Source organism: Haliotis cracherodii, unplaced genomic scaffold (genome assembly GCF_022045235.1).
Source record: "Haliotis cracherodii isolate W230 unplaced genomic scaffold, xgHalCrac1.p SCAF_6, whole genome shotgun sequence".
Lineage (NCBI taxonomy): Eukaryota > Metazoa > Mollusca > Gastropoda > Lepetellida > Haliotidae > Haliotis > Haliotis cracherodii.
In genome coordinates this window covers 41,619,805-41,642,560 of record NW_027266319.1, presented here as the reverse complement: position 1 = coordinate 41,642,560, position 22,756 = coordinate 41,619,805, and the positions used below count along the sequence as shown (strand labels likewise).

The 22,756-nt window shown below is 43.1% G+C and overlaps 2 protein-coding genes across 2 annotated transcripts; one reads left to right on the top strand and one right to left on the bottom strand.

The window, feature by feature from the left end:
• Positions 1 to 6,732: 6,732 nt before the first annotated feature.
• On the bottom strand, positions 6,733 to 14,608 carry LOC139445146 (uncharacterized). Its single transcript, XM_071226248.1, has 10 exons — positions 14,584 to 14,608; positions 13,847 to 13,958; positions 12,062 to 12,190; positions 11,406 to 11,566; positions 10,829 to 10,919; positions 10,264 to 10,355; positions 9,156 to 9,377; positions 8,047 to 8,146; positions 7,560 to 7,644; positions 6,733 to 7,221 (listed from the first exon to the last, which is right to left on the bottom strand). The coding sequence occupies exons 1-10, from the start codon at positions 14,606 to 14,608 to the stop codon at positions 6,733 to 6,735; spliced, it is 1,506 nt and encodes a 501-aa protein (XP_071082349.1).
• Positions 14,609 to 16,511: 1,903 nt separating this feature from the next.
• Positions 16,512 to 22,756, top strand: LOC139446694 (thrombospondin-2-like). Its single transcript, XM_071227967.1, has 6 exons — positions 16,512 to 16,590; positions 17,756 to 17,845; positions 18,489 to 18,526; positions 18,669 to 18,860; positions 21,222 to 21,410; positions 22,464 to 22,756. Exons 1-6 carry the CDS (start codon positions 16,526 to 16,528, stop codon positions 22,745 to 22,747), a joined length of 858 nt encoding a protein of 285 aa, XP_071084068.1. The 5' UTR covers positions 16,512 to 16,525; the 3' UTR covers positions 22,748 to 22,756.

The window sequence follows — 22,756 nt, the reverse complement described above, 5'->3', positions numbered from 1 at the left end:
ACTGTAAAAGTTAATAATTAAATTGTGTGCATATGTTGCCTCTGTCCGTTCATCATGAAGCTGGGGTCCTACAGGGGTTACCTAACCATTGTGTACCGGATGTTTCAATCTTTATATGCTGGATGAATTTTTGACGTCATCAGTACTTGCTCCTTTGCAAAGTTTGAGTCCTATGTTAGAAATATGGCCTGGGCATCTTTTTCGTAATGAAGGATTTTTGTTGATTGCTAGAGAGTCTCCAGGAGAAAGGTATTTTGCACAATCTATGTTAGTATAATATGAAATGTGAATGCCCAACGGACATCTGGACCACTGATGTGAGAAGAAAGGAACACACCTGATCTTGACGTCTGTGTCAGGTGGGCCTCCAGAACATGCACTTGTTTCCCCGCCACAGCACTGGGACTGTCCAGTGTGACCACATCGGAAGTCTAGTCAAGCAATGAGGATGCATTTACTTGTAGTAAATTATATTTCGCTGACAACAATCATTTTACCAGTAGTATCTGATCCCGAAGATGCTATCACTGTACTGTCCCCCTACAGTTGTTTCTTCATTGAAATGCCCTCACAAAGCTCTGTACAATACAAACCACACCATCGCAATACCACACCCACGTATGTATTTACGGTGTGTCACCCATTCTGTTTTAAGTTTGGACTTGGCATATAACGGTCTTGGTACAGAGGAAAATATTTCAAGTTGTAGAAGTGTATATACCACTGACATGTACTAAAACTGATACACAGATTCAACGTAAACATTCAGTAAAACAAAACAATACGGAAAGCTAGAGGTGAACATATGTATGTAGATATAACTGGAACCAGAGAACAAGTGCACGCAATGTCCAAGAAGTTTTGTTTCCAAGGAGATAATATTGTAAAATGGAAGAATGAAGTTACCTTCTGCTGAAATATTCAATGAAGATTTGTAACAGACATTTTGACAAATTCCGCATCTCATTGTACGTTCAGACCTAGAGAAGAAAGGTAAATTACAAGCAATGTTACAAACTACACTAGTCATAATTACCTCTGATACATACACGTATGCAAACACGTCGCTTTAAAAGTTCAAAAATAAACGCAAGTTAAACCTCATTTCACCTGACCTCATAAGCTATACTTACACTCGGGCATCTCCGTGTATACGTTCTATGACCGTAAACCAGTTAATGGTAGCTGCAAATGCTGTTTAATGTAAAAACGCAATCAGTGATCATAATAATGTCATTGATAAAGATATTTGTTTTGAATTATTGCAAAAAGAATAATTAAAACATATTGATATTAAGTGTTTTAGCTTTGAGACAATAATTAAATAGCATTGTTCTTCATACACTAAACCAACCCTATTACATTAGTAGATTATTAAAGTATGGAGGTTTGCTACCTTAATCGACTTGTGTTGATATATTTAACACTCTGTTGAGTTTCTCTTTATGCCCTTCAAACAAAACGTTTTTTGATTATTGTTCGAAAGAGAAAAACAAGTCATGAAAAAGAAATTAACTCGTAATGAAAAATATCTGATGATACAACATACTTCGAATAAGTGCATTTAAACCACTATATTATTGAATTGCCTAAGAATTGCCTTCCACTTACTACAAAGACCCTATCAAACTAAAAAGATGTAGACATTTACCATACCCAGATATATGTAGAGACGATCCATTTGTTGTTCAGGAGGCTGAAATGAATAAACATATGATACAAGACATGAGATACTATAGCTTATTTGACATAGCTCGTGGTACGAGTTTAACGGTTTTCTCTCTCATTTGGGGATTTTATCGAAAAAAATATATTGTTCAAGAAAAATAACTTATGCTTAAGACTAGAAAAAAACATGTCTGCCACAAAAAATACATTCTTGCATGGTGTTTTTCTTAAAATATATTCAGGCACAAAGTTTTAACTTCAAAAGATATTTGGTTTTGCAGCTGTAATTGAAAAAGAATAAATCTTCAGACAAAATCCCAACCCCAGTCCCACCCGAATATCACATGGTCGGTCCCTTACACGATGTGTGTGACTATCGACGTTAGACAGTCCAGATGGTACATATGAGAGAGCTCTGGGAACGTCTGAAGATTTCAGAAAGAAACTCACCTGGGATTGGAACTAACCAGCTTCACTGCACACGCCATATAAAGCCTACTGCCTTCATCGAGCACGAGAGACCGGTTAAGGGACGTCCTCGGCGCTCATAATACTGATCGGTTTGCCACTTCGTGTTGACTGAAACGCTCTGATGACACAGAATGTAGACGGTGACATGCAATCTCTTCTGATGAATTGTGCAAAGGCATACCGAGGAAGATCGTGACTGGTAGATACCCCAGCCAAATGTATTTCCATTAGGCTGCCATAAAGCGCTAGAATTGATGGCTACCTTTTCCTTAAACGACACGATAAATATCCATAATTCTCTATGTCTGTAGACGACTTTGATATTCAATGTGTAGATTTGAACTGATAAAATACGATTCGATATGTTAAGATCAATAAATATTACGCCGTTTCAATGTTCCAATACTATCACGGTTAAGGGCACCAAAACATGATCTTACACATTGTAGCAATTGTGTTCGGGGTGAAAAACGACAGATTTATTTAACTAATTGGGTACCAAACTTGATGTATGTTGCATATAGACGTATTAACCTTTTCCTAAAAGGCAAATCTGTTAATAATGTGTAATTAATATTAATGGTTATTTTCCGTCCCTTGTTTGTAACGCTGAAAAAGTGCGCATATAGTAACAGTAGTTGTTCGTGAAGCTGTAATGGATTGTGTTGTCTGAGGCTGTAGTACCTGTGGTTATGTAGAAGACTGTAGTAACCGTGGATATGTCAAAGGATGTCGTAGCAGTGGTTGTGCGTAAGGCTTTAGTGGCGGTGGATAATGTAGTACCAGTGGTTTGACAAGAGACTGGCACCAGTGGCTGTGTGTGAGGCTGTAGTACCAGCAGCTGTGTGTGAGGCTGTAGTACCAGTGGCTGTGTGTGATGATGTAGTACCATTGGTTGTGCGTAAGGCTGTAGTACCAGTGGCTGTGTGTGAGGCTGTAGTACCAGTGGCTGTGCGTAAGGCTGTAGTACCAGCAGCTGTGTGTGAGGCTGTAGTACCAGTGGCTGTGTGTGAGGCTGTAGTATAAGTGGCTGTGCGTGAGGCTGTAGTACCAGTGGCTGTGTGTGAGGCTGTAGTACCAGTGGCTGTGCGTAAGGCTGTAGTACAAGTGGATATGTGTGAGGCTGTAGTACCAGTGGCTGTGTGTGAGGCTGTAGTACCAGTGGCTGTGCGTAAAGCTGTAGTACAAGTGGATATGTATGAGGCTGTAGTACCAGTGGCTGTGTGTGAGGCTGTAGTACCAGCGGCTGTGTGCGAGGCTGTAGTACCAGTGGCTGTGTGTGAGGCTGTAGTATAAGTGGATATGTGTGATGCTGTAGTACCAGTGGCTGTGTGTGAGGCTGTAGTACCAGTGGCTGTGCGTAAGGCTGTAGTACCAGCGGCTGTGTGTGAGGCTGTAGTACCAGTGGCTGTGTGTGAGGCTGTAGTATAAGTGGCTGTGTGTGAGGCTGTAGTACCAGTGGCTGTGTGTGAGGCTGTAGTACCAGTGGCTGTGCGTAGGCTGTAGTACCAGTGGCTGTGCGTAGGCTGTAGTACCAGTAGATATGTGTGATGCTGTAGTACCAGTGGCTGTGTGTGAGGCTGTAGTACCAGTGGCTGTGCGTAAGGCTGTAGTACAAGTGGATATGTGTGAGGCTGTAGTACCAGTGGCTGTGTGTGAGGCTGTAGTACCAGCGGCTGTGTGCGAGGCTGTAGTACCAGTGGCTGTGTGTGAGGCTGTAGTATAAGTGGATATGTGTGATGCTGTAGTACTAGTGGCTGTGTGTGAGGCTGTAGTACCAGTGGCTGTGCGTAAGGATGTAGTACCAGCGGCTGTGTGTGAGGCTGTAGTACCAGTGGCTGTGTGTGAGGCTGTAGTACCAGTGGCTGTGCGTAGGCTGTAGTACCAGTGGCTGTGCGTAGGCTGTAGTACCAGTAGATATGTGTGATGCTGTAGTACCAGTGGCTGTGCGTGAGGCTGTAGTACCAGTGGCTGTGCGTAGGTTGTAGTCCCAGTGGCTGTGCGTAGGCTGTAGTACAAGTGGCTGTGTGTGAGGCTGTAGTACCAGTGGCTGTGTGTGAGGCTGTAGTACCAGTGGCTGCGCGTGAGGCTGTAGTACCAGTGGCTGTGCGTAGGCTGTAGTACCAGTGGCTGTGTGTGAGGCTGTAGTGTCAGTGGCTGTGTGTGAGGCTGTAGTACCAGTGGATATGTGTGATGCTGTAGTACCAGTGGATATGTGTGATGCTGTAGTACCAGTGGTTGTGCGTGAGGCTGTAGTACCAGTGGCTGTGTGTGAGGTTGTAGTACCAGTGGCTGTGTGTGAGGCTGTAGTACAAGTGGTTGTGTGTGAGGCTGTAATACCAGTGGCTGTGTGTGAGGCTGTAATACCAGCAGCTGTGTGTGAGGCTGTAGTACCAGCGGCTGTGTGAGGCTGTAGTACCAGTGGCTGTGTGTGAGGTTGTAGTACCAGTGGCTGTGTGTGAGGCTGTAGTACCAGTGGCTGTGTGTGAGGCTGTAGTACCAGTGGCTGTGCGTAGGCTGTAGTACCAGTGGCTGTGTGTGAGGCTGTAGTACCAGTGGCTGTGTGTGAGGCTGTAGTACCAGTGGCTGTGTGTGAGGCTGTAGTACCAGTGGCTGTGCGTAGGCTGTAGTACCAGTGGCTGTGTGTGAGGCTGTAGTACCAGCGGCTGTGTGTGAGGCTGTAGTACCAGTGGCTGTGTTTGAGGCCGTAGTACAAGTGGTTGTGCGTGAGGCTGTAGTACCAGTGGATATGTGTGATGCTGTAGTACCAGTGGATATGTGTGATGCTGTAGTACCAGTGGTTGTGCGTGAGGCTGTAGTACCAGTGGCTGTGTGTGAGGTTGTAGTACCAGTGGCTGTGTGTGAGGCTGTAGTACAAGTGGTTGTGTGTGAGGCTGTAATACCAGTGGCTGTGTGTGAGGCTGTAATACCAGCAGCTGTGTGTGAGGCTGTAGTACCAGCGGCTGTGTGAGGCTGTAGTACCAGTGGCTGTGTGTGAGGTTGTAGTACCAGTGGCTGTGTGTGAGGCTGTAGTACCAGTGGCTGTGTGTGAGGCTGTAGTACCAGTGGCTGTGCGTAGGCTGTAGTACCAGTGGCTCTGTGTGAGGCTGTAGTACCAGTGGCTGTGTGTGAGGCTGTAGTACCAGTGGCTGTGTGTGAGGCTGTAGTACCAGTGGCTGTGCGTAGGCTGTAGTACCAGTGGTTCTGTGTGAGGCTGTAGTACCAGCGGCTGTGTGTGAGGCTGTAGTACCAGTGGCTGTGTTTGAGGCCGTAGTACAAGTGGTTGTGCGTGAGGCTGTAGTACCAGTGGCTGTGCGTAGGCTGTAGTACCAGTGGCTGTGTGTGAGGCTGTAGTATCAGTGGCTGTGCGTTAGGCTGTAGTACCAATGGTTGTGCAAAATTGTTGATGTTTTGAAAATACATTGATAGGGTTTAAAAAAGTTTGATTTCGGAATAGTTGCTCACGAAAGAAATGCCAATGTTGAAGTAGCAAATCCCCAAGTCAGGATACAACTGATTGCTATACAGCTGGAACTAGTTGAGCACACAAAATGAAAAAGTTGTTATTTTTAGCGTAATGTAATCAGTTGCAATCTGTCAAATACAGTGAAATATGCCATATCAGGCTCAAAAGAACCAAAGACTGAAATATGTTTTATTCACAATTCAGTATTCATTGCACATATGCCCGCAGAACAGAAGCAGTGGGTGTATATATTGCACGGTCAGGTTAGAAGTGAACAGACATAAAAATGACAAAGTAAAACATCATCCATTACCCAGTTGTAAAGATCATCTGAATGAACTGTAACAATCAAACAGAAAAGTAGTCTAAAAAGGCAGGCTATCTTGGTGGGTATGTTTCGTGTAGTCTCGTATATAGTGTCTTGTATGTTATATTATTGTGTATACCATTTCGCCAACACGTTGCCGGGCATGTGATTTTATCATCCTTTCGGAAACCAATGACTGACACACGATGCATAACAATGTATATGTTCAGGTGACAAAAGGACGCTTTCCATGGCTTGAGGTTTACCGCGCACTTTAAACGAGTTTCAATAGAATTACGATGCTTACATCATTGAGAGGGGACAGCAAACATAACGTCAACACCTTCGAAGAAACCCACATACACCGATATGGTGTTAACAAACCAAGAACGATAATCCAGAAATTGAACCAAAGCACGATGGGTCCTCACGGCATTTTCTCTGCATATCGACTTTGACAACTGAGCCTTTGTTGGCTTGTGATAACGGGGCCTTCGCGGGACCCCAAACCTATCACATTTGGTGATTCAAATTCTGAAGTGTTCAAACATTGAACGAACAATTGGGCACATTATTTACTACATGTACACGGAGTTCGAAAAACAGAAAAGCGTGTATGGTGTATGGCGGGATTCCTGTGTAACTACAATATCAAAGGGGCGTTAAAACGAAAGGTAAGTGAGTGCAAGTCGTCTTTCCAAATGTATTTTTTCCAAAAGATTCGGTAAGCCTTTCCCACAAACATTGAAGACTCTGTTGACAATTCCTGCCTAGGGCTTAGCATTCAATAACGTTGTGTCAATGGTGCTTCAAAGAGTCTTTACATCTTGTCGATCGCCTTTCCCGAGAACTCCATCGGTTCCAGGGTGAAGTACACCCTCTTCTTTATAGAGCTAGTGGAAGGTTGTTTCTTCATGATGGTTTTCTGGGGACCATCACAGTTGTTGTGCTTCTTGGCGCCACAGTCATACTCCTCCGCCGCAGGTTGGTACTCCTCATAGGGGGGGAACTGTGCTCGGTGGTACACGTGCTCGCTGGCGGTGCTCTTCCCATCTTCTCTAAGCTTGTTGTAGACGCTGCTTCGAGACGACCGCTTGGACAACGTGTCTTGGTCCGTTATGGTCGAGTATTGTTGACTGTCTACCGAAAGGGGGCGCCCCAGGTAGCCTCGTGCCCCCGGGGAGATGTTGATGTTATTAAGGGTATTGTAGGAGGCGTCGTCGGCTGCGGACTTGTTGCCAACAACGCTGATGATATCAGGCGCATGGCGAGCAAGATAGCCAGCATTGCAGAGGCCGGTGTCCGAACCCTTGAAATCAAGAATATGTCAGTGTAATAAGCCTTAAATCTTGAAATCAAACATTCATCGCAATTATATAAAAACGTATACTTTCCTTCTACAGGAGTCAATAAAACTTTTCCACTAAGATGTATAAAATTCACTCAGGTGCTGCGTTTGCTACAGTTTGTGCCATAGCACCATTTTATTCTTTATTCTTATGTTGGCGGGTTAAGGGGGTTTAGTCTTTTGGATAGAGCTTTTTAGGCCGGAATAGATTCCCAACCGCACCGTATACTGTATTTCATTTCTAGACAGGGCCCCAATCTCAACTCAATCTCAGGTCTCCGACACACTACGCTACATACATTATCATCCACTTCAGCATAAATGGCAGACTCTTGTTTACGGACTGACATCCTGGGCCGAGGTGAAGAGGATGGAGAATTTGCTCTGAAATGCAGAATGTATGTTTTATTACAAGAGTATGACTATTGTTGTCACCGTAACTAGTGTTACATGTAACAATTTAACATTGCTCCCTGAGATATTTGAGATGTATTTGAGATATCCAACAGATGAACGTTGGTTCGAAACTGTGCTGAACTGGTTGTGTACTACATTTGGTCATTCACGCTTACACATAACATATCTCTCAAGTCATCCTCGATGTAACAGGTTAAATGTCTTAACGTCGTTTATGATATTCTTCACTGTCGAATACGAGATAAGTCGTCTTTCCAAATGTATTTTTTCCAAATGATTCGGTAAGCCTTTTCCACAATCATTGTTGACAATTCCTGCCTAGGGCTTGGCATTCAACGAGAATACGAGATATTTGAGAAAGAAAATTACCTCCTCCGTTTCGAAAACCAGCAGACGATGAAGATGACAGCGGTGATGAATATGCCGGTCATGACGCCGCCAAACACGCCGCCAACAATCCGAATAATGTCTGAGGAAGACAGAAGAAATCAAGATCAACCATTATGTAAATAAAGGGGATGGGGTGGGTGGGCGAGGGTGCCCCAGTCGTCACAGGTGCCAGAATTGGCTGTGCAGAGTACTGTCCATGGGCACGATACCCGTGCTCGTGGGTTTCCTCAAAGTGGTGAACGCCTGAAACCTGCATCACTGCGGGCCCTCCTCCCACATTAAGCTGACACGTCGTGATATAGCTGTGGAATACTGCTAAAAACAGGGTTAAATGAAACTGACTCACTCACCAATAGAGTGGTGAATTAGAACTTCCTAAAGAGATGATAATGGGAAATGAGGAATTGCAGATGACATGTTTTCATGTTTCTTTTCTTGAAAATGATATCCGTGACCCTGTGGGTAATGACGTACTCACCAGGTAAGGTGGGCTCTATGACAACGTTGGCAACGTTGTATGAAACAAAGGGACATAATTCTAATAGTTCCTTTCAATAGTATTATACACGGGCTACATATTTGTTCTGGTTTTCATTGTAATTCTCTGTTTACTGTTGACCAATATTCCAAATAATCGAGTATGGGCCAGGCAAGCATGCTGTTTGTATTATGAGAAACACCCCATGACGCCATGGTTGGATGACGCAGTCAACCAAGTATGTACAAGCTGAAGGCCCATTCTAACCACTTGGTGCTTCAAATGAACTAGGTATCTGAATTGTGCGTCATAGAGCAGCATTGCATCTTTCAGCCCCGAGTATTAGTGTATCCGGGTAATCGTAGCGTTCGAATTCTAATAGGATCCACGGACAAATTCGGGTCCATTTTCGAAGTACGTTCTGCAGGATATGTGATCTTTGGCCACAAGCAGAAACTTTTGATCTTTTATCAATGGATTTTCAGGTAATTATATTAATGAATGTTTTTTAATAGTCATGCCTCGCAAATCTATTTTTTTTGCCTGTGTTTATGTATTGGTATTTAACTATCTTCAGATATGGGACTGAGACATCCTTAACGAGTCCTACCATACTTGTAGTGCTCATCGCCCAGTGATCCGTGTTCATCGTGGTCGTAATCAACGTCGTTGGCGTGGTCGGAGTCATCATGACGTAATGATGACGTCACAGCAGGTTCTTCTGTGGTGGTTGTGTGTCGTTGGGTGATGATGATAGGTGGGTGGGGTGTTCGGGGTGGTGGCCATGAGTTGACTGGGGTGTTGTTGATTGGTACGGCTATCCTCCGTGCACCTGCACAAAAGAATAATTAACACCCGTTTGAAAATCACATTCCCTTTCAGTCCAAGGATTTCTTTCCTCATTTGTACCGACGTGAATGTCAAACAGTGTTATCTAGTAGGTCTAATGGGAAATAAGTACAATAGTGTCCAAAGAGAATGTCAAACAGTGTTATATAGTAGGACTTATTGATAATATGTAACCAATACAGTGTAATAATAAAGAGAATGTCAAACAGTGTCATCTAGTAGGACTAATTGGTAATATGTAGGCAATACAGTGTTCAAAGAGAATGTCAAACATTGTTATCTAGTAGGACTAATTGGTAATATGTAAGCAGTACGGTGTTCAAAGTGAATGTCAAACAGTGTCATCTAGCATGACTAATTGGCAATATGTAACCAATACAGTGTTCAATGTGAATGTCAAACAGTGTCATCTAGTAGGACTAATTGGTAATATGTAACCAATACAGTGTTCAAAGAGAATGTCAAACAGTGTCATCTAGTAGGACTAATTGGTAATATGTAACCAATACAGTGTTCAAAGAGAATGTCAAACAGTGTCATCTAGCATGACTAATTGGTAATATGTAACCAATACAGTGTTCAATGTGAATGTCAAACAGTGTCATCTAGTAGGACTAATTGGTAATATGTAACCAATACAGTGTTCAATGTGAATGTCAAACAGTGTCATCTAGCATGACTAATTGGTAATATGTAACCAATACAGTGTTCAATGTGAATGTCAAACAGTGTCATCTAGTAGGACTAATTGGTAATATGTAACCAATACAGTGTTCAATGTGAATGTCAAACAGTGTCATCTAGTAGGACTAATAGGCAATACGTAACCATTACAGTGTACAATGTGAATGTCAAGGACTGATGCTCACAGTTGAGGAAGTCTTGCGGGGCACTCCTTGTGTCGCCGAGGACGGTGTCGATGCAAATCAGCAACTCACAGAAATAACGGGACCTGCTGAAACTACACAAAGAGAACAAGTCCTTAATGACAGACCTGTCACAAAATCTGGTAAGAATATTTCTTACACTATTCTAAAAGGGTCGATAAGTAGATTGTTAGATTATTTTACCCGAAAAGGAAACAGTCAAAATAGATTTCCAAATAAAGATTATTGTCTGACATTGTAAATTTATTAAAAACATGCCCTTATGCGCAATCGCCCTTATTAAGTTCAACACATATCCATATTCACGAAAAATTGACACTGAGTAATCTCCCTTTACAGAGAGGGCCCAGAATAATATTGTTCCGGTCCGCACTTACGAAGTATTTATATTGAAACGTATTCTATCCTCCCTGACAGATATGAACATACTTGTTTTTAAAGATTTAAAAAAGATCATGTCTAGTAAAATCTAAGTTGTTGTAAAGCAATCCTTTCCACGCTTCGTGGCAACGCATGTTGCTACCCAGGCCATCCAGCGAACGCTCACCGACAGTCTCTGGAGAAAGGGGAATTCCCGACGTCATGGTAACACGCAATGCTCAAACCACCCATCCCCATGAAGGGATTGCACTGAAAGCCTGGAATATATAGAAAAAGCCTTAATAGCATTAAATAGCCAAGCCCTGAGAGACTGTACTTTTGTAACATCATTAATATGGTTTGTTTGTTGTTTCAACTACAGTCAGCACTACTCCAGCTATAACAGAGCTAGTATTATATGACTGAGTCGGGACTGTCTGGTGTAAATCCAGTGATTGATTTACTGAGCAGCTTCTCAAGTCGTCCGGGATCGATGATTTGCAATCAACCAAGTCACAGAGCCTGACCACCCGATTAATTAATATGTCACTTACTGTCAGAAGGAATTATTAAAACATTTTATAAGCTTTTGTGAATGTTAAAAATACTCATTTCTTGCAGCTGTATATAATCAAACATTATAGTTAACATATGACCAGTAATTGACTTGAAATAGTTTTGCTGGTTTTTGTTAGAAGTTTGGATTCAGGCCAGAGTTATAATCTTTTTGTTGGTGAGGAAACTTGGATGTCATGCTGGCTTACCCTCAAATGTCCAGAGATAGAGGAAGCCGACATCAGTGCCGGTCAGTCGAGGAAGAATGGCCGGTATGACCATTCCGGAAAAGGCTCCCAGGACGTTGCTGAGTCTGAGGATACATGGCTGATGGTCCGCGCCTCCCACCTCACACAGACACTCCAGGAAGCTGGCGGAGGGAGACAACGTTAGAGGGCGAAGGACAAACCACAGACGTAACCTTAGCTCAGGGCGAGGTCATGGCGTTACCGTATCGAATGGAAACCATTTTGGGTTCAGTGTCTGGTAAAGAGTGAGTGAGTTGGGTTTAACGACGCTTTGAATAATATTCCAGTTTTATCAGGGCGTGTCAGCTTTATGTGTAAGGAAAGCCCAAAGTGATGCAGGTCTGAGACGTTAACCACTTTGGTTAATCCCACGTGCACGGGTATGGTGCTGACAAACCTAGAAATGTAATCGGGGAGAACCGGGAATGGAACTCACTATCATAGGTTTCTGACGTTCCCAAGGGACGTAACTCGAATTTCTCAAACAGCGAATTGCGGCGCCTTAAACGACTGGGCTACCCGTGACCCTCTGATAACGATCATTACTTAGAGCGTATAATACATACATGTATGTTGGTGGTTTGTTGAGTGTCTGGATGGGGAAGCTGAAACCTTACCTGGCTGTCCTGGGTCTGTTCCATCTCTCACCCGGTGGACATTGTCTAGCTGTCGTCGTTGTTGTTGGTGTCAAAGAAGTTGTAGATGCTGTTTGAATTCCAGCGGTTTGAGAAGCGGGAAGGCCAAAACTGTTTAGAAGAAACAAAATATAGTGTCGAAACGTCGTGTTCAAGATTATTTCTGAATCATTTACATTGCATACAGGTGTGTGTGTGTGTGTGTGTGTGTGTGTGTGTGTGTGTGTGTGTGTGTGTGTGTGTGTGTGTGTGTGTGTGTGTGTGTGTGTGTGTGTGTGTGTGTGTGTGTGTGTGTGTGTGTGTGTGTGTGTGTGTGTGTGTGTGTGTGTGTGTGTGTGTGTGTGTGTGGCTGTATTGGGTTGTCCAACTGATCGGATACCATGCCGCAGTGTAACACGGACACAGACACAGTATACTGACTCGGCCTAACGTATTTAGTACGACGGGCCAGTGGGTGAAAAACAACAACCTGCAAATGTTATTAATTCATCCTGCATTTACGACTGTAGTAAGTTATTAAAATAAATTGTGTGAGGAAAAAAAAGGTGAAGGCTAAGTTTTCCACCGCCACACGTTCAACTAGAAACAGCTAATTTTATTGAAAAAAAAAAAATTGTCCCGGTTAATTCTTGAAAAATATAATTATGCTCAGACTGTTGAAAAAAAGAAATTGTCTTCAATAAAATTACATTGTTGCAAATTGTTTCTGTTTAAAAAAAGAAGTCAGGATGATATTTCTTTTAGAAAAAGGCCTGTCCCTCAGTTACTGTAAACAGTCAAAATTACATACAAAAGCATTGTACGGGGCGATAGTTGATGGCAGCCATGTGTGACATAACTTCAGTTGATAGACACAGTCAACTCGTAGAATGAATCCCTCTCTTTAAAGTCGTATACACGATGAATACTTATACATACAGTATAGAATTAATGTGTTTGCTGTTGATAGATATATAACCCGTAGTAATTGTAGCTGCACGCCTCGTATAACATTACGACAAAGAGGAAGTTTGCAGTATATGGCATGATAAGTTGCGTCGGCAACAGGAAGAGAGACGGAGGTAGACTAAAACCCCCGCTGATCCTTCCTCCAGGGTATACGGATTAAGAGCAGTGCGTAATACATGCCCTCGGCTATACATTGGCTTATGCAAAGATTCAGCCGTCTTCAATTCTTTGTCTAAGAAGTGTGTATCAAAAGTCTTTGTCGCTATCTTATATTTTCCTCTGACACCAACACATCCGCATTCCTATCATCGCTCATGACGTAGACGTGGATTTTATTCATGGTTGATTGAATTGATTGCTCATCTCATAAGTATTAGTAATACTTCTTATGTTAATGAACTATATTGCACAACAGTATCTCGACACGACGTTGTGTTAGAAAACTCTTCAAGCTAATTTTTCATGTGCAGACATGTTTTCACTTTCATATTTCCGTTGCTCTTTTACTCTTTTAGTGACATCAGTGATTGTCTATACTTGGTAACTTACAATAAACGAATACGTCAAAGATTATGCTCAGATTCGATGCAGTGATGTAGTATTTTCTGCATTATGTATCATACTCGTATAGTTTGGAGAAATATACAAATACATTTCCCCAGGTAAATATAGGCATTGTTATAATGCATAAGAGATTATCAAGATTGTACCGAATGATTTTGCAGTTTTTTTAATCACGCCAGCTGTTAAAAAGGGGGTATCATATGTCACTAATGTTAATGTTATTTATAACCCAAAATAAAACGATAAATTACTTACGACACTGGGCGAACTTCTCTATGTATCGATACAGTTGACACCGTCTCTGTCCCCTCTGTGGTGACATTTTGTGCAGAGATGTCCCTGTAGGTGGTCACGACGACTGACAGGACTGTGAGGAAAAAATTACGTAATAAATCACAACCAGATAGACGCATGGCAACAGTTTCTTAACTTTTGATGCATGTACTTCTTAGAACGCATTAGGTACATTTTAATGTTTGAAATGTATATATTATAAGATTCATATATACTATAAGATGTATGATACTAGTGTAATACTGGTTTTGAATTTTTATAATGGTTGATGCTGTAGTCAGCAAAATTGTAAATAGTGGCCTGTAAATAGTATAGTTTGGTTCAGACAAGCCAGTGATTGATAACAGAGCAACAATCCACGCCAATCTGGCTACACATTGAAACCTCTGATCTTATATTTAATCGGCTCAATTATCAAACGTCGTTAGGCGTCATAAAAGGTTCTTTGTTGGTCTTGTCAGCCTTTTAACGAACAGTTTTGCTTTTCTATAGATGACCAGCGAACTTTGTGTGTAAACTGATTAGATGTTTGTATTACAACACAAGGTACTAGAGTGAAAGTAAATAGCATAAATGATGAATTGATTTACTTGTACTTCAAAATGAGCAGATTAATTTTTTAAAGAAAAAAAAACAATTCTTTCATATAAATATAAATATAAACAAGCATCACCATGCAATGATAATTTTCTACTTACATAAAAGTTGTGTCCAGTACTTCATCTTGACCCACGGTCAAGTATACCATTCCTCAAGGATACGACTGGGGAAGGCCGTGGTCACATATGACTGATGTCCACTGTTGAATTTTCTGATGCACATTTCCTTAATCAACACGTTCATCAATGACTATTTGTCTATGTCGGACACGCTCGGGTGACTACTCATGACGTCACGTTAATTTAACGCATACTTATTCAGCTTAAATAATGCAATGTAAAATTGACCATTTGTAAAACCAACCATTAGTTAAAGGGAGATAACCATTGTCGGTGTGAATGCAAAACTATTTCTCAAAACATGCTACTCCTGTTTGGTGTCAGCCTCGCTATAGCCCCAGGTAATGGGCTATTACGGATGTTTTGATTCATCAGGTAGTCACTCATAATTATATTCCGTATTAATTTAGACGTCACCTTAAAATATACCGCTCGAGAAATGACTTGGGGATGCAGAGTAGTTGAAATAAATGAAGCGTTCATAGCAGAAAGTGGGCTTTTTATACCCCTGTTATTCACTATCATTTAAAATTTAATTTTAGGCATATCACACGATATGACAATGACATGACAACGCGAATACTTACTCCCCAGCGTCACCTATCATGCCACGCTACAACCACACCAAATCACATCACAAACTACACAATCACACCGCACCGCACCGCACCGCACCGCACCGCACCGCACCGCACCGCACCGCACCGCACCGCACCGCACCGCACCGCACCGCACCGCACCGCACCGCACCGCACCGCACCGCACAGTATCGCATCGCATCGCATCGCATCGCATCGCATCGCATCGCATCGAACTACACAACCAGACATCATACCGGATGAGATCCGTGAAGATCCGGGGTAGAATAGGTCTTCAGCAACCCATGCTTGCCGTAAAAGGCGACTATGTTTGTCGTAAGAAGCGACTAACGGGATCGGGTGGTCAGGCTCGCTGACATGGTTGATGCATGTTATCCTATCCAAATTGCGTAGAACGATGCACATGATGTCAATAACTGGATTGTCTGATCTAGACCCGTCGTATAGCTGGAATATTTCTGAGTGCGGAGTTTTCATTTGCATGTAGGCGATTGTTTCGTTTCAAACAACGCAGGTCGGCATTTATGTCTTATCTATAAAACGCATTCCGCTGATATCAGCACACTTGCGTGAAACAAGAGTTCAATTGGGTTTCAATAAGTCAAAGTCCTGAAAACACCAAAAATACATTACGATGTAAACCTATTTATTAAAGTAGATATTACGCTCCGTGTGCGTCAAGAGGATAAAGGCGTAGCTCAAACAAAGAGCGTGCACCTGTGCTATTATCCTTCACACATTTAAATATAAATGTTTACAATATTTTGCGACCAATATTTCTATTCTGATGAATACATTTACTAATTGTGCCACAACCTCGGATAAAGAGACAGGGACTGTGTTGTGTGTGTGTGTGTGTGTGTGAGAGAGAGAGAGAGAGAGAGAGAGAGAGAGAGAGAGAGAGAGAGAGAGAGAGAGAGAGAGAGAATGGGGTCAGGGTATGGGTGGAGGGCGTGGTCTGGGAAAATTGAAACGGTTTTGAAAAATAGGTAGGATAATTACTCACTTAATGTCCTAAATAAACTGTGCTGTGAATCCAATACCTATTTAACTATTCACCCCCAAAACCCCACTCCGCCCCATGATTATTAAATACTTGTTCCCCTATGAAGCCACAGGCTTTCATATTTGCATGGCTGTATTTAACTTAATCTCTATACGAAGTAGGAAAATGAAGTCTGTCGATAAGACCTAATAGGATCAAGGCGGTACAGGAATTACACAGTTTATCAATTAGAATAAATTTACTGTGCTGCTATATATTATGGCAGCCGTGTACGAACCCTGTAGACGCAGCCGACGTCTCAATCTTTACAGTCGACATGGACTTGAAAGCGTTCCTGGTTTTCCTGTTGATGGTGGCTTGTGTGGCCGCATACTCTAAGAGGTAAGTGTAGTCCTTTACTGAATATAGCTAGGTTACTGATAAATTCATCTGTGAGAAGATGAGAATTGTATGTCGATTTCTTTGAATTTGACAGTAACTGTTGCAAGACGTATAAATCAATGCAAAAATATGGTTATGTTCTTAGATTGCTGACGTAGTTTGATATGGTCCCATTTGATGGATGTGACAATGAGGTGCCGTCAACCTCAATGGCGAGTACCACACATCTCAGGGTAAAGATGTGACAATCACTGCAATGGAGATAAACTTTTCAATCAGTCAAACAGCATCGAGGCTTCTAAATTTTCGGTACGAGCAAGCAAAGCTTTCAAAGTTGCATGTGTGTTTTTTGTATCTCGAAAACAAACATATACGAGCAGTTCCGAATGTAAAATATTAAATGCCGCGTTGTATAATTTGTGAACATTTGAAACACCCTGACGTTTATGAGCGTCATGGCATCTACTTCGAGACATCTAGTCTCAAGTGAATGCTTGTATTCTGTTATATCTGTAAATATCCAAGTCGAGTTGGAAGAGAAATGAATTCGAAAGTTGACATCTGATTGGCTCAAGAACCCACGCATCTGTTATTTAATTTGGGCGATCAAAGGGTTCAACTTAAGCGACGTCCTGTGAGGGGGAAATGGACTAACGACGTGTTCAAGATTACTGGCACTGAGTCACCATGCCGCAGTTTAACATGAATACCCCACTCAGACACAGTATACTGACTCCAAGCCGACCAATCATTGTTTTTCCCTCTTAATGCCGAGCGCCAGGCAGGGTAACAATAAGTACCATCTTTTAATATCTTTTGGTATTTCGCGGCCGGGGATCGAACCAACGACCTTCCGCTCTCCGGGCAGACGCTCTATCCACTAGACCACAGAGGCGGCCACGTCTTGTCAGATCATCACGCAGATTGGTATATGGTATCAGAGCAGATGATCAAATGTTAATGAGAAGGAAGAATACTTTAACTCACTGATCTCCTTATTTTGGTAGCTGTCTAATACATGCCGACTACTAACGGGATGATCCACATAGGCAAATAATACACCCCTGTCTCGGGACAACGTATGTTGTGTAACATATGCTTGTATGTCGATGCATATGTTGTCTGCATGTGGCCAACTATTTCATATGTGTTGTGTGTGCTTCAGATGCCGCAAGACCTGTTACAGCAGGACGAGGTACACAACCAACTGCAGCAGCAGGTGGAGCTGGAGTAGGAGCAGATGCACCAGATACAGGTGGGTACAGAAGAAGGTGTACAGGTAAAGGTATGTACAGGTACATATCTGTGCAGGTGCAGGTGGTACAGAAGCAGGTACCCAGGTGCAGGTGTGTACAGGTGCAGGTGTGTACAGGTGTAGGTGGTACAGAAGCAGGTACACAGGTACAGGTTGGTACAGAAGCAGTACCCAGGTACAGGTCAGGTGCATGTGCACAGATACAGGTGCACCAGATACAGGTGCCCAGATAGAGGTGTGTACAGGTGGAGGTGCACAAATACAGGTGTGTCAGGTGCATGTGCACAGATACAGGTGCCCAGATACAGGTGTGTACAGGTGCAGGTGCACAGATACAGGTGTGTACAGGTGCAGGTGCCCAGATACAGGTGTATACAGGAGCAGGTGCCCAGATACAGGTGTGTACAGGTGCAGGTGCCCAGATACAGGTGTGTACAGGTGCAGGTGCACAGGTACAGGTGTGTACAGGTGGGTGTGCGGATATACAGGTGGGTTATCACTCTACCCTATGAATGGGTATATAAGATAAACTGTTATATATTGAAATCTGTGTCAAGCCATCTGTATGTCAGAGCTCATATGACGAAACAGGACGACACTGCATTCTTCATGGTTTAATTCGTTTTTTCGTTGTGTTATCCAGGACCTCTTCCTACACATGCTTCGGACCGTGTCCCAAAGGTGAGCTGTGCTACCTTGCAATTTACCTTTGATTGTTAGATATCATGGTTGTACGATCTTTAAATTTCTATGTCAGTCCGTCAGTTGATGCGCTATAAAACATACTAACTACAGTTGACTGTGACTCCATTACACACTGCAGTGAATGGCGGCTGGTCCTCGTGGTCCAACTCCCAGATGATGGGCTCCTGCTCGGCCACGTGCGGCACTGGGCGACAGCACTACAAGAGGACCAGATCCTGCACCAACCCAGCACCAGCTAATGGTGGAGCTCGCTGCTGGGGCACAGGGGAGTACACATATTCCTCCAACTGCAACAGCAATCCATGCCCAGGTAAAACTCTGACGCTTATTTGGGTCGTTTTTGGGTGTTCTGTCCTTGAGTGAGCGGGCGACACATTATTCGTGGTCAATATATTCCATATGTTAGTTTTAAAACTGTAATACATTAGTTTGATCTCAATCAATAATCATTATAATTCAATATCATTTTTATTCAGAATATAGGCCTCTCAGCACATAATTCTCAGTAGGAGCAGTTTATTTGATGAATTAAAATACATTATCGTAATTGCCATTAGAAATGAGTATAAACAAAATACACCATACTGCTAACCTTTCGGCACTTACCTGTTCCGAGTGATTGAAATACATAATGTTAAAAATCCTTTAGAAATTAAAGTGGCTTAAAGTGATAGGCTCTTTTTGAAACAGTATTTATAAATATGAAACAAATTCACCGTCAGTAAATGCATAGAGAGAGGGGGCGGTCGAGTACCCTAGTGGTTACAGCGTTCGCTCGTCACGTCGAAGACCCGGGTTCGATTCCCGACATGGGTACAATGTGTGAAGCCCATTTCTGGTGTCCCCCGCCGTGATATTGCTGGAATATTGCTAAAAGCGGCGTAAAACCATACTCACTCAAATAGAGAGAGAGAGATGGTTTTCTCTATGTAGAGATGGTTCAGCTTGATTTTCAAGAATATTAAATTTGAATTAGATTGATCTACATATACAAGACTCGGACAAGACATGAAGCCATGAATACAATATTTATCAATCGTAAAATATACTGAACAACAAAGGTTCCTGTGACATTGAATAAGTTTTAATGCAAAGTTATGTTTTTTTTGCCAAATCTGAAACAATTTCGGTTTGCAACAGATAAATGGTTCCTGTAAGTGTTCAAATGGTTAAATTTGCCATACTGACTTCAGAAAATGCGCCATTTCATAAAAAAATAACAACATGAAAATGCCAAAATGTCAATTTACAAATCTATAGCGTGTGTGTCTCACGAAATGGACCAGCTGCAGGCGTCGCACAAAGTCCTGTGGGATATCTGTCCATATCTGCTGGAGCATGTTTCGAAGTTCCTGGAGTGTCTGTGGAACACGTGGTTGATGTCGATCCATCTTATCCCACAGGTGCTCGATTGGTTTAGAGATCAGGGGAGCGAGCCGGCCAGGGGATGACATTCACGTTGTTTTGTTGAAGAGAATCCTGAACAAGTCGAGCAATATGAGACCGGGTGTTGTCATGTTGAAAGGTAATGCCTGGGCTATGACGACGCAAAAACGGTAGAACAACAGGGCCGCTGATCTCGTTACGGTAGCGCTGTCCATTGACACATCCTCTACCACTATCAAACGGGTCCTCTGTCTTGCTGTAATTCCATCCCATACCATAACGCTGCCGCCTCTGAACCGATCTTCTTCCATGACACAATGATTGACGTAACGTTCACCTCGACGACGGTACACTCGAATTCGTCCATCGCTGTGGCTGAGGTGAAAACGAGACTCGACAGTGAATAGAACTTGTCCCCACTGCATGGCCGTCCAGCGTAGACGCGGCCTGCACCACTGTAGACGTGCTTGACGGTGGTTTCCTGTCAAAATGGGACGTCTGGCGGGTCTTCTGGCGACAATCCCTGCACATCTGGGCGACGACGTACGGTTTGTGAAGATATTCGTCAAAGGCCAGGGATGCTTCTTGCAGTCACTGTTGCTGGCTGGAATCGATTTCGTAGGTGTATTGTTCGAATCCTGTTGTCTTGTCGATTATTGGTTACACGTGGCCTGTCACTCCGAGGATGGTCTTTAACTGCATTTGTCTGTTGCCAACGTTGCCATAAACACCAAATGGTGTTTCTGTGGACGTTAAATTGTCTTGCAACATCACGTTGACTCGATCTTGCTTCAAGCATACCCATGGTTCACAGACGCTCATTTTCGGACAGGCGTGGCATTTCGTAAAGTTGAATAATGTCGTAATTTTGTTGTTTTTCTGAGTGGGTGTCAGCACGATGCTAAACAATGCATATGGAATCCCGTTAACTCACATGTTTCTATACCCATTCTTGGGTAGTGAAATGCATGTGGCTCAACTTTTGCATGTAATGCATGCTTTTATGTAGCATTTGCTTTTTTGTGACTTGATTCCATACATGTACTGAAATATTGAAAACCAAAAACTTTACTTGTTTGAAAAATACACTAAAATATTGGTGACACAGGAACTTTTGATGTTGTGTATATGTTGATCCAAGTGTGTAGATTATTTCAATCTCAGATTTTGTGATTATTTAGTGACTCGTTAGACTTGGGATATTTGGTTTGATTAACTGACAGAGGAAACGTTGATGTAAATACATGCTACTGTCAGTGAAGGTTTTTTTATAACGATATTTTAGTCGACGGTCAGTGGTCTGGCTGGGAGGACTGGACACCAGTGACCGAGTGCCCCGTCCTGTGCGGTGGAGGCCAGACCGACTTCACCCGCTCTCGCTCCTGCTCCAACCCAATGCACGGGGGCAGGGACTGTGAGGGCGAGGCCACACAGAACAGGGAGATGCACGAATGCAACACGGATCCCTGCGGGGGTAAGGCAGAAATCTCCTAGTGTAATCTGGACACATTCATTACATGTACGACTACCACATAGCACAATGGAGTGAGTGGGTTGGCTTTGGTGCTGCTTTGAACTGTATTTCAATGTCAGCTTGATATAGGAGGGAATTCCGAAGTGATGCAGGTTCTCAGACCGGTTTACCGCTTTTGGTGAAACCCACGAGCACGGTATGGTGCTGACAAACCTAGAAACATGATTAGGGTAAACTGGAAATATTGACAGTGTATGTCGTTAAACGCAACAGTCTGTACGCTGACAGGGCCTGCTGTCAGTGAGCCTGACCACTCAATCCTCACCACCAGCCTCTTACAACACTCTCTGGATTCTGGGTACCTGGGATCCGTTGCACAAAGCGTTCTTAGCACTAAGGTGGTCGTAAAGACCAAACTTTAATAACGGCTTACGATCATCGTAGCGCCAAGATCGCTTTGTGGAACGGTGCCCTGCCCATGCAGTCTGCACGTGCCCTATGGAAATATTGTCATGGATATTTATCAATTGAAGGTCGTTATATGCCTTCATATACTTGGGAATCTATTGCTGAGATTGCAGGTTGAAATTGTTAATAGCATATCTATCACTGTAATACTATTAAATTGCCACCGCCTCCATGGTCTAGTGGTAGAAAGTTCGCCCGGAGAGCCCGCGGAAGGTCCGGAATTCGATCCCAAGCCGCGTCATACCAAAAGACGTTAAAAGACGGTAATTCTTGTTACCCTACCTGACGCTCGGCGTTGAGGGTCTAAAACATGGACTGATCGGCTCTGTATACTGTGTCTGAGTGGGCTGTTCATGTTAAACCGCTGCATGGTATCTCACTGGACTAGCACTATAAAATTGGCATCTGTCCGGACTAGTTAAAGCACACACACACACACACGTGCATGCACGTCGCTACATAAGTGCAATAATCTTGGACGCGACGTTAAACCCAATTTCACCTCACCTATTTAATTGCCAGTTCCCATGGATGAGTAATATATCTGATCAATGTTTAAACTATTTCAATGTATGTGTCATACAGACAGGTGCCGTGAGGATAGCCCAACGTCTATCGCCCACAGTGACCCCCTCAAGTACTACGAGTGCACTGACAGTGTAGCCTACCTCAAGAAATGTCCAGACCATTCCACCTTCTCCTCTTCCGGCGAGGCATGTGTCCCCAACCCATGCATGAATGAGGGCCTTCTCCGCCGCCACCCCAGCGACAGCAGGAAGTACCTGTTGTGTCTGTCAGGTGCAAGGATCATCGACCTGGTCTGTGCACCCGGCAGCTTCTTCAATGAGGAAACCAAGGTGTGCCAGTAAGCCTCGGAA